The sequence below is a fragment of the Garra rufa genome, chromosome 13 (assembly GCF_049309525.1).
Source record: "Garra rufa chromosome 13, GarRuf1.0, whole genome shotgun sequence".
Classification (NCBI taxonomy): Eukaryota; Metazoa; Chordata; class Actinopteri; order Cypriniformes; family Cyprinidae; genus Garra; species Garra rufa.
The window spans coordinates 43,556,715-43,572,903 of NC_133373.1; the positions used below are offsets into that span (position 1 = coordinate 43,556,715).

The 16,189-nt window shown below is 31.9% G+C and overlaps 1 protein-coding gene across 1 annotated transcript in view; it reads left to right on the plus strand.

Annotated features, from left to right (window-relative positions):
* Nucleotides 1-9,214, plus strand: part of LOC141348558 (G patch domain-containing protein 2-like) — an 11,080-nt gene extending 1,866 nt beyond the window's left edge. The window contains exons 2-9 of the mRNA XM_073852838.1: nt 566-630; nt 717-890; nt 2,418-2,464; nt 2,590-2,645; nt 2,901-2,934; nt 3,053-3,117; nt 5,629-5,717; nt 7,944-9,214. Coding sequence (XP_073708939.1) covers nt 566-630; nt 717-890; nt 2,418-2,464; nt 2,590-2,645; nt 2,901-2,934; nt 3,053-3,117; nt 5,629-5,717; nt 7,944-8,113 — 700 coding nt within the window. The 3' untranslated portion in view covers nt 8,114-9,214. The remainder of the gene's footprint in view (nt 1-565; nt 631-716; nt 891-2,417; nt 2,465-2,589; nt 2,646-2,900; nt 2,935-3,052; nt 3,118-5,628; nt 5,718-7,943) is intronic.
* Nucleotides 9,215-16,189: the final 6,975 nt, after the last annotated feature.

The following is a 16,189-nucleotide window of genomic DNA, read 5'->3' on the forward strand; positions in this document are numbered from 1 at the left end:
TATTTATTGAGCTTTCATATGATATATATATATATCTCAGTTTTGTAAAATTTAACCTTATGACTGGTTTTGTGGTCCAGGGTCACATATATACATTTTAATTATTTTATTTTGCTTAATTAGAAACACCTATGAGAAATAATAATAATAATAAAATAAAAATCTGTATTTGCAATACAATGATATTAGATTCAATATTAGATTCCGTATTATAGTAAAGCATTAGTTTATTAAAATATAGTTTTATATATAATTCGATATTCAAATATAATTTAAATTAAAATATAAATTATTTTATTTTGGTGTTTTAATTAATTGGAAACACCAATGAGGAATAATAATAATAAACAGTATTTTTTTTTTTTTTTAAATAAGTATTTAGATGCAATGCAATGATGAAAATTAGAGGGGAAATGTGCTTAAGAACAGCACAAATGTGGCTAAGAAAATAGTCACAATGCTAGCAGTTTTTCTTTTTTTTTTTTTGCTTTTGTGACCTTGGACATGAAATTCATCCATTTATTTTCCACAAATGGCTTAAAACGTGTAATGTGTATGATTACAGTGAGACGAGCAGCGTGAGTAACAGCAGTGATGGGGGACTCTACACCAATGATGAGGGAAGGCAAGGTGTGTGTATTCATATGTTTTCTGAACACTACATATCACATATAGAATGAATAGCGTGTGTTTGAGTGTTGCGTGTGGTGTTTCAGGTGACGATGAGCAGAGCGATTGGTTCTACGAGGGCGAGCCGGGAGGGGCTTGTGGAATCGCGGGTGTGGTTCCGTGGTGGGAGAGAGACTCTAACGAACTGGACCTCAATGACCCCGTGTTCAACAGCATCCTGACCGGAGCGTTCCCGATAATGTCACAAGGAGCTCAAAGAGGTGAGTGTTCAGTCAGACATACAACCTTCAGCTCTGGAGTTGTAGTTTACATGTTTGTCCACCAGAGGACAGTGCTGTACAAACCATTAGAGACTTCAGGTTCATTTTTCACTATAGAGAAACAACAAGAAGAATATGCAGTAAATGTTAAAACTGTTTGCATTACTAATCAGTGTGTTCATAAATAAGATAATACATTCAAATAATATAGTAAAACACACCAATTTGCAATATCAAGCAGCAAAGCGAGCTGTTTTGTACAGCAAAAAATAGCTGGACGCGGATGAGACCGGAAGCCAGACCCAGAAAATGTACAAATGGCTGCGCCGCTCTTACGGGAAGAAAAAGGAGGATAAAGGCCTTCATTAATCTTTATCGTACTATCTGAAAGTAAAAATTAAGTTTGATGGTTGAATGTTTTAAAATGAGGAAATTAGAGCAGCCATAAATATTAGTATTGTAATTTTACAGTTGTAATGTATCAGTTTTTATTATTTTTCTTTAAAGCTCTAAAAAAAAAATAAAAAAATTCTCATTTTGTTTTGAGAAATCTTGAGAGAATCTTTAATATTATAAATAATAAATATATACTTAAACATTATGAAATGTTTATTTTATACTCTTTTTTTTTATTTAACAGTGAAATTGCAGTAGTAAAATTTCTTGTTTTAATTTAATAGTTTACTTTTTACTCTTCTGCTACTACTTATAATTGTGATTATTATTATTATTATCATTAATTAAAAATATAAAAGTTATGAAATTGTGTTACTCGTTTTTTTTTATTTCAGTGACATATCACAGTAGTAAATGTATTTTGTTTTAATAAAGTAATTAAAACATAATAATAATAATAATAGAAGTAATAGTAATAGCAATAAAAAAAATAAGTTACATAATTTTTTCATTAATACTTAATTTAGAATTTTATAGTGAAATATTACAATAGTAATATTTCTTAATTTAGTTTTGTTAGGTAACACTTATATTTTTATTTCATTTAAAATAACAATAATTATTATTAATTTTAATTATAGTAATATATATATATATATTTTTTTTATTTTACAATGAAATATTACAATTGTAATATTCCTTATTTTGTTTTTATTTAGTTATACTACTACTAATAATAATACCATTCATTATTATTATTATTAATATTATTAATCATAATAAATAGAAATATACAAGCTATGAAATTTTATTGTAATGCTCAATTTTTTATTTAAGTGAAATATCACAATAATGTCTTATTTTGTTTTTATTAACTAACTAATAATAATAATAATAATAATAATAATATGGAAGTTACAGAATTTCTTTAGTACTTAATTTTTCATTTAATAGTGAAATATTTCAACAGGACTATTTCACTTATATTTAGTAACACATATATTTGTATTTAATTTAATAATTATTACATTTAATTGTGAAAAATGTTATAATTGTTTCTTTAATGCATATTCGTATTTCACAGGGATATCCTGAGTGTTAATATTTGTTAACAAAATGCTGTTTTTTCAGGTTTTCAAGCGCGGCTCGCACGGCAGGCCTGTCTTCAGCAGTCGCAGGTATGTGCACTTGTCTAAAATATGAACTCATTGTTTAATATTAATCATACTAATTATATTGAATGATATATTATAATATTTTAATATATATGTATATGTGATTTTTTTATTCTCTTGCCCAATAGGGATCCTCTCAAGGAATTTCTGATAGATTACCAAGGTTATCCCAGGATCCTCATGAGTAAGTCCTGATTGGCTCAGAGATGTTTGACAGTGCAACATAGTGATTAGTTTTAGTGATTTTATGAATAGTATGATTTTTTTTATGCATCCGTAACATGTTTTATTAATAAATGAAAAAGCATTCAAATATATAAAGGATTTCATGGGGAATACACTTTTATAATACAGATTTATAATATTTTTGTAATGTATATCCTCTTTCCATAACTTAATATCAGGCTCGTTTTAAGAGTTTGTTTTTCCTCCTCTGCAGCCCATGGTTCAGCTCTGGGGCCAGAAGAGAGCAAGTAAGATGTGCTTACCTAAATCTATGCTTTATTTACTGTATGTACAATTTCAGGCCTGTATGCATGTAATAAATCATCATTTATGAATCTAATGTCTAACATGTTTGCGTATGTGCAGTTGCTTTGGGATTCTCGCAGCGACAGAAGCCACAGGAAAAGCTGCTCTTTAAAGACTGCCAGCAGGTAATAATACATATAATATATAATAATCAGGGTTTGAAATTAACACCCACCAACCTGCCAAATGCTGGTAAAAATCAGCTGTGGCAATTTGGTGGATTACATTTCGTAAGTTTATATTCAGTCGCTCATTCATTTATTGGGGAAGTTCATGCAAACCAAATCTGTGCATCATAACATTATTGAGTATATTGGAAAAACTAAAAAACTTTTTTTTTCACATTTTGTTATGTTGCTGCCTTCTGTTAAACTACTTTAAATTATTTTTTTCCCACATCAATCTACACTCCCTAATCCATAATGGCAAAGCAAAAAATAGGTTTCTAACATTTGTGCAAATTTATTAAAAATAAAAAAATGAAAAGATCTTGTTGCATAAGTATTCATACCCTTTTCTGGGACACTCGAAATTTAGCTCAGGAGCATTCATATTGCTTCTAGATGTTACTACACTTCGAGTGGAGTTAAACTGTGGCAAATTCATTTGAATGAGTATGATTTAGAAAGGCACACACCTCTCAGAAAATGTTAAACAGCTGAAAATGCATATCAGAGCAAAAACCAAGTCCTGAGGTCAAGATAGCTGCCTGTAGAGCTCAGAGACAGACTTGCGTTAAGGCAATGATCTAGGGAAGAGTTCAGAAAAAAATCTGCTGCATTGAAGGTTCACAGAAGCATTATCCATAATGGAAGACGATTGGAACAACTAGGACTCTAGAAAATGTCTGCCAGCCCCCATCCAAGCTGACAGAGCTTGAGAGGTGAAAAGGTGAGGCAAAGAATGGCAGATAATTGCCAAATGCAGATGTGCAAAGCTTGTCACATCAGACCCAAAAAGACTTGAGGCTGTAAAGGTGCTTCAACTATGTACTGAGTTAAGGGTATGAATACTTATTCAGTGTACTTATTTCAGTGTTTTATTTTTAATAAATTTGTAAAATTTACACTCCATACACCATAATAATGACAAAGCAAAAACCAGATTTGCAAATTTTACAAATTTATTAAAAATAAAACACTGAAATAAGTACATTGCATAAGTATTCATACCCTTAACTCAGTACATAGTTGGAGTAGGGAGTGTAGATTGATGTGGGGAAAAAAGTAATTTAAAGTAGTTTAACATAAGGCAGCAACATAACAAAATGTGAAAAAAATGAAGGGGTATGAATAATTTCGCAAGGCACTGTAAGTCTGGTTAGACTAATTTAGAGTGGGCGCATTTAAAGTGCATTCTTTCATTGCATGATTCAGTCTATTAATATGCATTAAGAATGTTCACATAATTCAAGATATGGGGACAGAAAATGTATATATTCATATAATTTCATTTAGTTAGTCAATATCTCACAAAGCGTGCCGTTTCTTCTTTAAAAAACAGCTTTAATATCAAATATGATATTGATTTGAACAGTTTTAGACACCGTATTGGCTGTGTTTACCTAAATAAATAAATAAATAAATAAAAATAAATCATTCCAAACACAGCCACAGTGCTGTTTTGCAACTCAGAGCAACATGACAGTGTTTTCTGTCCTGAATGAATTAACCGTTTAAATGATTCGGTTCAATCACAATGACTCGCAGTGACTTACTGCCTCCTATAGGCGGCTTTAATTTCACATTTAAATTATCTTTGCATTTTTAAAATAATTTCAAATATCAGTATTCATGGTTTTATGTTTAAAATGTCAAAACATTATTTAAAGCATTCCATGCCCCTTTAAGCTGCATAAACATGTAAATACATCTAATAATGGCACTTCATATGCAACTGTTCTGCAAAGATGAATTAATTTGATACTGATTTAATTTGTTTAGTAACAGCCTAAATGTATTATTATTATTATAACTGACTGATTAAATGTAAAAATTTTACTCAAAAGATGATGAACGGGGAAAAAATTGGCTTTATATAAAATAAAATGCCCATAAAAGGTAAAAATCAGTTTAAACTTATTGGGAAAGTTTCTAATTTCTATCACTGCTGTGAACTGACCACACGGAATATAAAGAATATTAAAATCTTTAGGAGTCAGCTGTCAACGGTGGATATCAGCACAATAACACTCTTAGCAAAATATTGTGTAATTATTTTTAGTGATAAAATCCCAGAAAATATTAAGATATTATTTTTTGTCAATATCGCACACCCCTAGTACTGACAAAATGATTTGCAACGGTCGCTTTGTCACGTCAGACAGCCTCAATCTGTTGGTTTATTTCTGTTTTGTTTTTTTTGTTTTTTTGGCTAGTAGAAGTTATGGATGGCTGGTAACTAAAAAAATTACTATCCAAATTGGCTGGTGAGTGAAAAAGTTAATGAAAAATTTCAATCCCTGATAATAATGTAATAATATATAGTAAAGGTAATACTCAAGTCCAGTTACATGCAATTTTGTCTGCATTGGCTAGACATGTTGAGCTCAAAATGGCATTTTGCTGTAGTCTGTATTTATTTTAGCATATTTACCTAAGTAGTAACTATCCTAAACTTTCCTTTTCTCTCTGTAGACAAACTAGTGGTCATCTTGGCTCTTTGTGTACTGGAGATATAAAGAGACGACGGAAAGCTGCACCTGTGGGAGCCCAGTCATCCTCAGGTAACACACAAACACACCCACACACGCATTTACCATCACAGCTGTTGGATGATCTGAAGTGTTTCTTTAAAGAGACGTCAGACCCACATTCTTTATAGTAAATCTAAACGATGCTGTCTTCTTTAACACAAACGCTGCATGGAAACACGTGAGCCCAGCTAATTCTCTGCATCATCAGGAAACAGTAAACTCAGTGGCAGTTATGTGAAGGGATTGCCAGCTGAGCGGGCAGATCAGAGCTGATCTCATTTCCTCATTAAAGAACATCATTTCCTGCCGTGATCTGTGACGCAGAGCACACACCCATGAACTCTAGGGGTCAGGAGGTCACCGAGCTGAGATTACCAAATTCTTAGAAACTCGTTAGAGTTTATGAGCAGCAGGAACTGTGACATGTAACATCAGGAAATTAGTCTCCACTGAAGTTAGGAGATTTTCAATGCAACCATGTAAGAAATAAATAAATTATAAAGAATCAGCAAGAAACTAACCCCGTTTCCGCCACTGAATTAAAAAAAAAGTTTACATCTCGCAATTCTGACTTTATCTCAGAAATGTGAGAGATCAACTCAAGGGTTTGAGAAATTAAATCAGAATTGTGTGATATAAACTTACAATCGCAAGTTATAAAGTCAGAATCGGAAATTATAAACTCTTAAATCTATTTTTTTTCTGAATTGTGTGATATAAACTTAGTCAAAATTCGGACTTTTTTCAGCAGAATTGTGAATTAAGTCAGAATTGTGAGATATAAACTTGCAATTCTGAAAACATATAAGTCTTTTATACTCCCATAAAATCTGAATTGCATGAAAAAAGTCAGTTGCGAGATTTTTTTATCTCACAATTCTGACTTTATTTCTCACAATTATCAGTTTATATCATATTTATATCACAATTCTGAGAAAAAAAAAGCAAGAAATAGTAAAATTGTGGGATAAAAACGTGCAATTTGACTTTTTTTTTCTCAGCATTGGGATATAAACGTGATATAAACTCGAGATTATAAACGCTTGCGAGAAAAAAGTCAGAACTGAGTTTTAATCTTGCAATTTTTCACTATTTTTCACAATTATGAGTTTTTATCACAAGATTCTGAGAGAAAAGTCAAATTTGTGAGTTTTTTACACAATTCTTACTCAATCAGAATTGCGTAAAAAAAAAAAGAATTGTGAGATCTAAACTCGTATTTGCGAGAGTCAGAATTGACTGTTTCTCGCAGTTGAGTTTTAATCATATCACAATTCTGAGGAAAAAAAAGTCAGAATTGTGTGAAAAAAGTCAGAATTGCAAGATATAAACCCGCATTTGTGAGAAAGAAGTTAGAATTATCGCAATTCTGACTTAATTCTTTTGCAATTATGTGTGTATATTATTGAATTGAATATGAATTTTGAGTTTATTAAACAATGCTTACTTTAAACGTTGCAATTGCAAGTTAATATTACAATTTTGAGAAAATTAAAATCATTCCAGTGCATTCAATTTATGTTTGTTCTTATCATCTCATATATATTATCTAATGTTAATTTAAACATTGACATTAACCAAGATTAATAAATGCTGTATTGTTCATTATTAGTGCAGTTTAATTATTGCAATAACTAAAAATTCTAATATTTTATAGTATATAGTTCCACATTTCCTTTTCCCCTTGTTTGGGTGAATTGTGACCCTGGACCACAAAACCAGTCATAAGGACCATTTTTTTAAATTAAGATTTATCATCTGAAAGTTGATAAATAAGCTTTCCATTGATGTATGGTTTGTTAGAATAGGACAATATTTGTCTGAGATACAACAGTTTGAAAATCTGGAATCTGAGGGTGCAAAAAAATCTAAATACTGAGAAAATCACCTTTTAAGTTGTCCAAATGAAGTTCTTAGCAATGCATATTACTAATCAAAAATTAAGTTCTGATATATTTAAGGTGGGAAATTTACAAAATGTATTCATGAAACATGATCTTTACTTTATATCCTAATGACTTTTGGTTTAAAAGAAAAATTGATAATTTTGCTGCTTAAGACTGATTTTGTGGTCCAGGGTCACAATTGTGTGTTTTGCGTGTGAGTTTTGTAGGTTTTTAAACGCTTTTATGCAGACCTAAGTTCATCTAAAGATCTCACTTAAGGACTCTTTCAACCCATTAAGTGCATTACAAGAATTAATGAGCTTTACTGTTTAATGCAGATTATCCTTTTCTCTCCGTCCGTTTCTCTCAGGTGTGGTGGGTGAAGGCGCTGCTCCTCTTCCGGACTCAAACGTGGGGAACCGTATGTTGCAGAGTATGGGCTGGACCCCTGGGTCAGGCCTGGGCCCCGACGGCAGAGGCATCACGGAGCCCATTCGTGCGTCTCAGAGGCCAAAGGGAGCCGGACTGGGCTTCAACTGAGCTCAAGCCGAGAACAGAGAGAGCAACTCACGCAGAGACGGCACCCGGGCCCGCGGGCCGCCTTTCTCTCCGTTAACCTCACCGTTAACTGCAGCCAGCCAGCAGAGGGCAGCACTGAGGTGATAGTGATGTAGGAAAAGATGATGGGGAGAATGAAAGGAAATAGGACACCTGCACTGGCCCAGACAAGGACTGACAGTAGAGCTGCCTCACTGCCGCCACACACACATTTCAACACAACCGTTAAAGCAAACGATTTCAATTAACTCCAGAAAAAACATTAGTCACCAAAAAATTCACCAATTTGTAATGAGAATTTTTCTGACAGTATAGGATGCATTTCATGAGAAAATATTTAACAGCAAAAATCATAGGAAAAACAAATAAGAAATTATACTTTGCATAACGAAAATTAAGCCTGTTTATAGAACCATTAAGATTTTCCTTTGTGATATATTTTCAAGTTTCCTTCAACATTCTTGTTACTTTAATGCAAACAAATGTTCAAAAAAAAATATTCTTTAATTTTTCAAAATTAAAAAAAAAATAAATGTGCTTAGTTGTCATCAAAATTAACAACGGTGCTAAAAACAGACTTTGTTTTCTTTATGCAAAATATGATTTAATAACTATTAAAATTTGATTATTTTGATGTTGATTTTTTACTCCTGCAGAAGTATTTTAATGAGCCTGTGGGTCGTTATTAGTGATATTAATTACAAACCAACAGCGCTCAGCAAATACTAGCGGAAAATTGTCAAAATCTATGATTAGTTAAGTTTTTATTCTTTTTCAAAAATAATTTTTAAATACGCTACCAGTTTTGAACAGTAAGATTTTTAATGTGTTTTTTAAAGAAGTCTTTTCTGCTCACCAAGCCTGCATTTAGTTGTTCTAAAGTACAGAAAAAACAGTAAAATTGTGAAATAATTTTACTATTTAAAATAAATGTTTTCTATTTGAATATATTTTAAAATGTAACTTATTTCTGTGATTTTAAAGCTGAATTTTTAGCATCATTACTCCAGTCTTCAGTGTCACATGATCCTTCAGAAATCATTCTAATATGCTGATTTGCTGTTCAAGAAACATTTATTATTATTATTATTATTATTATTAACATTTAAAATAGTTGAGTACATTTTTTCAGGATTCTTTGATGAGTAGAAATATCCTTTTTTTATTATTATAGAAATTGATCCTTTTTATTTAGTAGGGATGCTTTAAATTGGTCAAAAGTGATGATAGAGACATTTATAATATTACAAAAGATTTTTATTTCAGATAAATGCTGTTCTTCTGAACTTTTTATTCATCAAAGAAACTTGAACAAATTCTACTCGGCTGTGTTCAACATAGTAATAATAATAAATGTTTTTTGAGCAGCATATCAGAATATTAGAATGATTTCTGAAGGATCATGTGACACTGAAGACTGGAGTAATGATGCTAAAAATTAAGCTTTGAAATCACAAATAAATTACATTTTCAAATATATTCAATTAGAAAACAGTTATTTTAAATAGTAAAATATTTCAGAATTGTACAGCTTTTGCTGTACTTTGAATCAAATAAATGCAGGCTTGGTGACCCGAAGAGACTTTAATGTAAAAATCTTTCTGTTCAAAAACTTTTGACTGCTAGTGTATTTCCACCTCTTAAAAACCAATGTGTTTTAGCAGATTATATTGGTCCAAATTGTCTGTCATCTGTATTCATTTGATATTTGTATATCTGATGGCGCTGATATTATCATTTGTTTTTTAGTCTGTGTTTTTTCTTTTTTAGCAAGTGAATTTTTCATTTAACTTAAGATGTTTTTTTTTTAAGTTTTCGGATCCTGTTTTTTGACGTTTGTGCAAATATCATGCACTAATAATGAATGTCAATACCTCAGCTCATGAAAACCGCATGTATGAAATGCTGAAGAGATGCAGACTGAAGCAAGCGTTCGTTTTAATGATGATATATGAGGGTTTGGGGTCCATTCTGTTTATTTCCAGTGCGTACGATTCGGAATTCAGCGAAAGGCATCTGTTTCTCAGCAGAGTTTGAGTAATGAATAGGATTAATTGACTGAATTGGCTTAGTTGAGATGGAATTAACTGTTCGAGGAGGCGACACACTTAATACTGACGACCGTCATTTCTAGTTGTCACGAGATGAAGATTATGCCATTGTTGGGTAAACACTTCAATGCTTTTTACGAACAATCCCAGATGATTGGAGGTGCTGTTATCTGAGACAGGAAATGTGACATCACTTCCTCTCTGATGTTTGAGCAGAGTTGTACTTCCCTGAATGATGATAAGTGTTTTTATTTGTTTTTGGGAACACATATTTTTATCCATGTTTGCACTCATTGAACGGTTGTTGACGTGACCGAGGAGCATGTCAGGTTTGTCTCTTCGTGTGATCTGTACCCCATGCCAAACTCACAAACATGCCACCTTTGTTTACCTTGGTCTTTTTGTCGTTTTTGCCATCATTAGGAACAGGGGTGATATGGTCTCTGTGTGTGTTCTGAAGTCAGTGACGTATTGTTCATATGCTGTAGATCAGTATTAAAGGGGTCTTTGCTCAAGGTTGAATCTTTGAATCTTTCCCATGGTCCTCTATCAGATTAAACTTCACAGCAGGGTTATTATTCTCGAGGGTTTGCACTTACGTCACGGTTTGGTCAGTTACCCGGATGCACTGCCATACCGGAGATACTCAGATGTAAACAACTGCATAGATTGCACGGTTAATGCACTACTGAATATGTTGTTCAGCTAATTTATGCTGTCTAAACCACGGGAAAAAATGTGTGAAAGCTGCTAAATCATACAGAGAAGGACTTAAGCAGGAAAGAGCACAAAATTTTGACATACTGAAGTTAATAGGTGGTAGAGATACATACAAGCAGTATTAATCAAGATATTAGCCTAATATTTCACCTACCTGACTGGAAATGATAAGAACAAACATGAATGTTGTTAAGATTCTTGCCCTGGAAATCCTGGTTTAGTTTGGCCAACCACAAACGCCTATGTTCCTCAGACAGTTTTTCACTCTTCTCCTTGAATTCTGTCGTAGTCTGTAGTACTCCAGATGCGTTTCCCGATCTGACCAATTAGTACAGCCCAAAACATGACAATAATTGACCATTTTCAGCCGCAATAATCAGAAAAATATGCGAGATTTGTTCGGTTCAGTGGCATTGTTTACGTTCAGTGCCGCCAATATGGCTGAGTGATGATGCATCGTGAAAACTCTGTATTTGACTAAAGCTAAAACCATTAAAAAATAATAAATACATTTAAATTTAAATTCAAGAAAAAAAACAGAATTTAGCTAGTTGCCAAGAAAGCTTTTGTCATTTTCATTTTAGTTTAACTTGATGCACTAAAATAACTAAAACTGAAATAAAATGTATAAAAAATATATGGATGCATTTAACAAATAAACAACAATAATAACACAACATAAATTACTAAAACTAAAGTTAAAATGAGAGCAGAAAATGTAAATATTGTGATATAAATACACTACCAGTCAAAAGTTTTTGAACAGTTAGATTTTTTTTTTTAAAGAAGTTTCTTCTGCTCACCAAGCCTGCATTTATTTGATCCAAAGTACAGCAAAAACTGTACAATTTTTAAATATTTTTACTATTTAAAATAACAATTTTCTGTTTGAATATATTTTAAAATATAATTGATTCATGTGATAGAATCTAAATTTTCAGCAGTCTTTAGTGTCACATGATCCTTCAGAAATCATTTTAATATGCTGTTTTGCTGTTCAAGAAACATTTTTATTATTATTATTATTATCAATATTTAAAACAGAGAGTTTTTTTTTTTTCAGGTAAATGTAAAGCAGTTTTTTTAAATGGCACAAATACTTTATCAAGTACAGTTTATAACTTTAAATTTTTGAATAAAAACTATATTGCCTTATTGTCTATACTGCTTCACCGCCAAAAAACACAGAGTAAAAAAGGTTCTTGAAATTTTACATTTATTTAAAATATGTGACCCTGGACCACAAAACCTGTCATAAGGGTAATTTTTTTTTTTAAATTTAGAATTATACATCATCTAAAAGCTGAATAAATACGCTTTCCATTGATGTATGGTTTGTTAGGTTAGGACAATATTTGGCCGAGGAACAACTATTTGAAAATCGGGAATCTGAGGGTGCAAAAAATAAAAAAATTCAGAAAAGCACCTTTAAAGTTGGTCAAAGTTCTTAGTAATGCATATTATTAATCAGAAAGTAAGTTTTTATATATTTACAGTGGGAAATTTACAAAATATCTTCATGGAACATTATCTTTACTTAATATCCTAATGATTTTTGGCATAACGTTTTTTTTTTTTTTTTTTTTTTTTTTTTTTTTTATTATAATTTTGACCCATGCAATGATTTTTTGGCTATTGCAATTGCTACAAATAAACCAGTGTGACTTAAGACTGGTTTTGTGATCCAGGGTCACATATTAAATCTGTTTCATTTTTTAAATAATTTTAAAAAATCTTTCAAAAGTGGTTTTGGTTCCCTCCAAAAATCCAGTCATTTTAAAAAAGAGCAGTTTGGACATTCTGTCAAGCATCTCCTTTGTTATTCCAATGCAAGAAAGTCTGTCCTATGGGTTTACAAGACCACAAGGGTGAGTAGATGAACAACTATATTAAGAGAAAACTCAATTATCACGTTGATTGTCTTCTGGGATGTGTTTTACGGTAATTATTTCATATTCTGTGTGTGTTTGTTGCGATGACTTATCAGTAGACAGATCAATACTCAATACTCCCATCATTACAGCTGATCTCCAGAGTAATTATAACACTGCAATCTAGCAGAAAATTATACCAACAGACTCAATGGCTTTCTGTTCTGCTTAGCAGCTGATATGTTGAAGATTTATTCAAAGTGTCCAGAGTCAGTGTGAACAACTGAATCCTGATTAGTTCTGAAATAGAATGCAGTTAATGCTATAACTTTAAATAACAAATTAGACTCCAAACGACTAAAATCTTCTTGGGTGTCAAACATTTAAGGAATGTTCCTTTTTTTATTTTTTTATTAGAGGTCAATTAGAACCTTTTTTTTTTACAATGCAAAATATACAATGCAAATCTATTTAAGATACAGTTGAGGTCAAAATATGCAAAATTGTAATTATTTTACCAAATAAGAGGGATTATGCAAAATGCATTTTTTTATAGTACCGACCTGAATAAGATATTTCACATAAAGGATGTTCACATATAGTCCACAAGAGAAAATGTTTGTTCTGAACAGTTAAACTGCCTGCTTTTCTTCAGAAAAATCCTTCAGCTCTCACAAATTCTTTGGTTTCTCAGCTTTTTTGTGTATTTGAACCCTTTCCAACAATGACTGTATGATTCTGAGATCCATCTTTTCACACCGAGGACAACTGAGGGACTCATATGCAACTCTTACAGAAGGTTCAAACGCTCACTGATGCTTCAGAAGGAAAAACAATGCATTAAGAGCCGGGGGGTGAAAACTTTTGAACAGAATTAAGATCTGTATATTTTTTTCTAATCTTGCTGAAATATCTTTTTTTTATTTAGTACTGCCCTTCAGAAGCTACAGAAGATACTTACATGTTTCCCAGAAGACAAAATAAGTTCAATTTACCCTGATCTTCACATTCCAAAAGTTTTCACCCCCGGCTCTTAATGCATTGTGTTTCCTTCTGAAGCATCAGTGAGTGTTTGAGCCTTCTGTAATAGTTGCATATGAGTCCCTCAGTTGTCCTCAGTGTGAAAAAATGCATCTCAAAATCATACAGTGGTTGTTGGAAAGGGTTCAAATACACAAAATGCTGAGAAAGAATCAAACAATCTGTGGGACCTAAAGGATTTTTCTGAAGAATAGCAGACAGTTTAACTTTTCAGGACAAACAAGGAACTCATGAACAACAGTCACTAAAAATTCATTCAACGACACAGTATTAAGAATCAAGTGTATGTAAACTTTTGAATGGGGTCATTTTTATAAATTCAACTATTATTTTCTCTTGTGGACTAAATGTCTTTTATGTGAAATATCTTATTCGGGTCACTACTAAATAAAAAAAAACATGCATTTTGTATGATCCCTCTTATTTTGGTAAAATAATTAACATTTTGCAGATTTTGCAAGGTGTAAATTATTAAGATATATTTTTTACAATTAATTAGCTATCAGTTCAACAAACTGTCACAGTTTTGTACACAAATGTGCAAAAGCTCAAGGGAAAAAAATCACCAAAAAGTACTAAAAATGACCTAAAACAGTAAAAGATAGTCCTATAATTAACATTAACTAACATTTCCAGGAAAAAGAAAGTCCTCTCCAGATCAAAGTGACCAGAACTCAACCTGAGGGATAAAAAGCTGTGTCATCATCTGTCTCTGTGTGGCATGCGTGAGACAAACGAGATGAGAATCGTCTCAGTCAGAGGAAATCCAGCATGTAATCCTGCTCAGCTCATCACTTTGAGACCTGAGTTATGTAACGCTCAGCACACAGGTAACGACTGTCACAGATACTCTGACAAATTTATAACGTAAGTTGTGTTTGAGCAGGAAGATGAGAGAATATAAATATGACAGTAAAGTACAGTATGTTCACCAACCACCTTCAAGCACTTTCTTCAACTCTCTAATGCAGCATTGTAAAATGTTTTAAAAGACACCAGCAGTGAATGCCATGTGAAATCTTTTACCTAATGTTAAAAAGTAAGATCTGTCTTGCAGTGGTCAGACCTGTCTGTCTGATCTAGGTGTACTTGTGATGAGGAGGATGTTTAATGAGCAGCGTTTCCTGCTCTGAAGTCTGTGACAATGATGATGTTGGGAGAGTTGCAGAATCGAGTAAATGTCAGACTTAGACACAGAAAACGTTGAGATCTCCTTTTGTTTTTCAGCTCAGCGTGTGTTTGCTCTCGGCACATGAGTGGACAGAGGCTTTTAGATAATACCACTGAAAATACTGTCTGTTTACCTCCTGCATAATGGAGGCTTTTGCATTTCAAACACAAAGATACTCTTGATCTCACATAAACACCTCATTGTTTCTTTTAAGTTTGCAGAGCATTAAGTTAATTACCTGTGCAGGAGATGATCGAAAATGACATGTTTTAAACACAAAAAAGACAAGAATTGAACTGTTTATAGTGGAAATCCTTAGACAATACTTTTTGATACTCTTATGTACACTACCAGTCAAAAGTTTTTGAACAGTAAGATTTATTAATGTTTTTTTTAAAGAATTCTCTTCTGCTCACCAAGCCAGTATTTATTAGTAAAATAGTGAAATATTTTTGACATTTAAAATAACTGCTTTCTAATTGAATATATTTTAAAATGTAATTTATTCCTGTGATCAAAGCTACATTTTCAGCATCATTACTCCAGTCTTCAGTGTCACATGATGCTTCAGAAATCATTCTAATAGTCTGATTTGCTGTTCAAGAAACATTTAGTATTATTATTATCAACATTTAAAACAGTTGAGTACATCTTCGATGAATAGACGGTTATGAAGATCAGTATTTATCTGAAATTAAAAGCTTTTGGTAACATTATACACTATGCTGTTCAAAAGCTTAAAGTCAGTATATATTTTTTCCTTTTTTGGGGCAAGAAATTGTACAAGTTTATACTTTTATTTAGCAAAGATGCTTTAAATTGTTCAAAAGTGATGATAAAGACATGTCTATTTTAGATAAATGCTGTATTTCTGAACTTTCTATTCATCAAAGAAACCTGAAAACATTCTACTCAGCTGTTTTTTGACGTAATAATAATAATAAATGATTTTGAGCAGCAAATCTGAATATTAGAATGATTTTTGAAGGATCATGTGACAAGTAATGATGCTAAAAATTTAGCTTTGAAATCACAGGAATAAATTACATTTTAAAATATATTCAAATAGAAAACAGTTATTTTAAATAGTAAAAATATTACTGCTTTTGCTGTACTTTGGGGGTCAAATAAATGCTGGCTTGGTGAGCAGAAGAGACTTTAAAAACACTAAATATCTTAATATTCAAAAATGTTTGACTGGTAG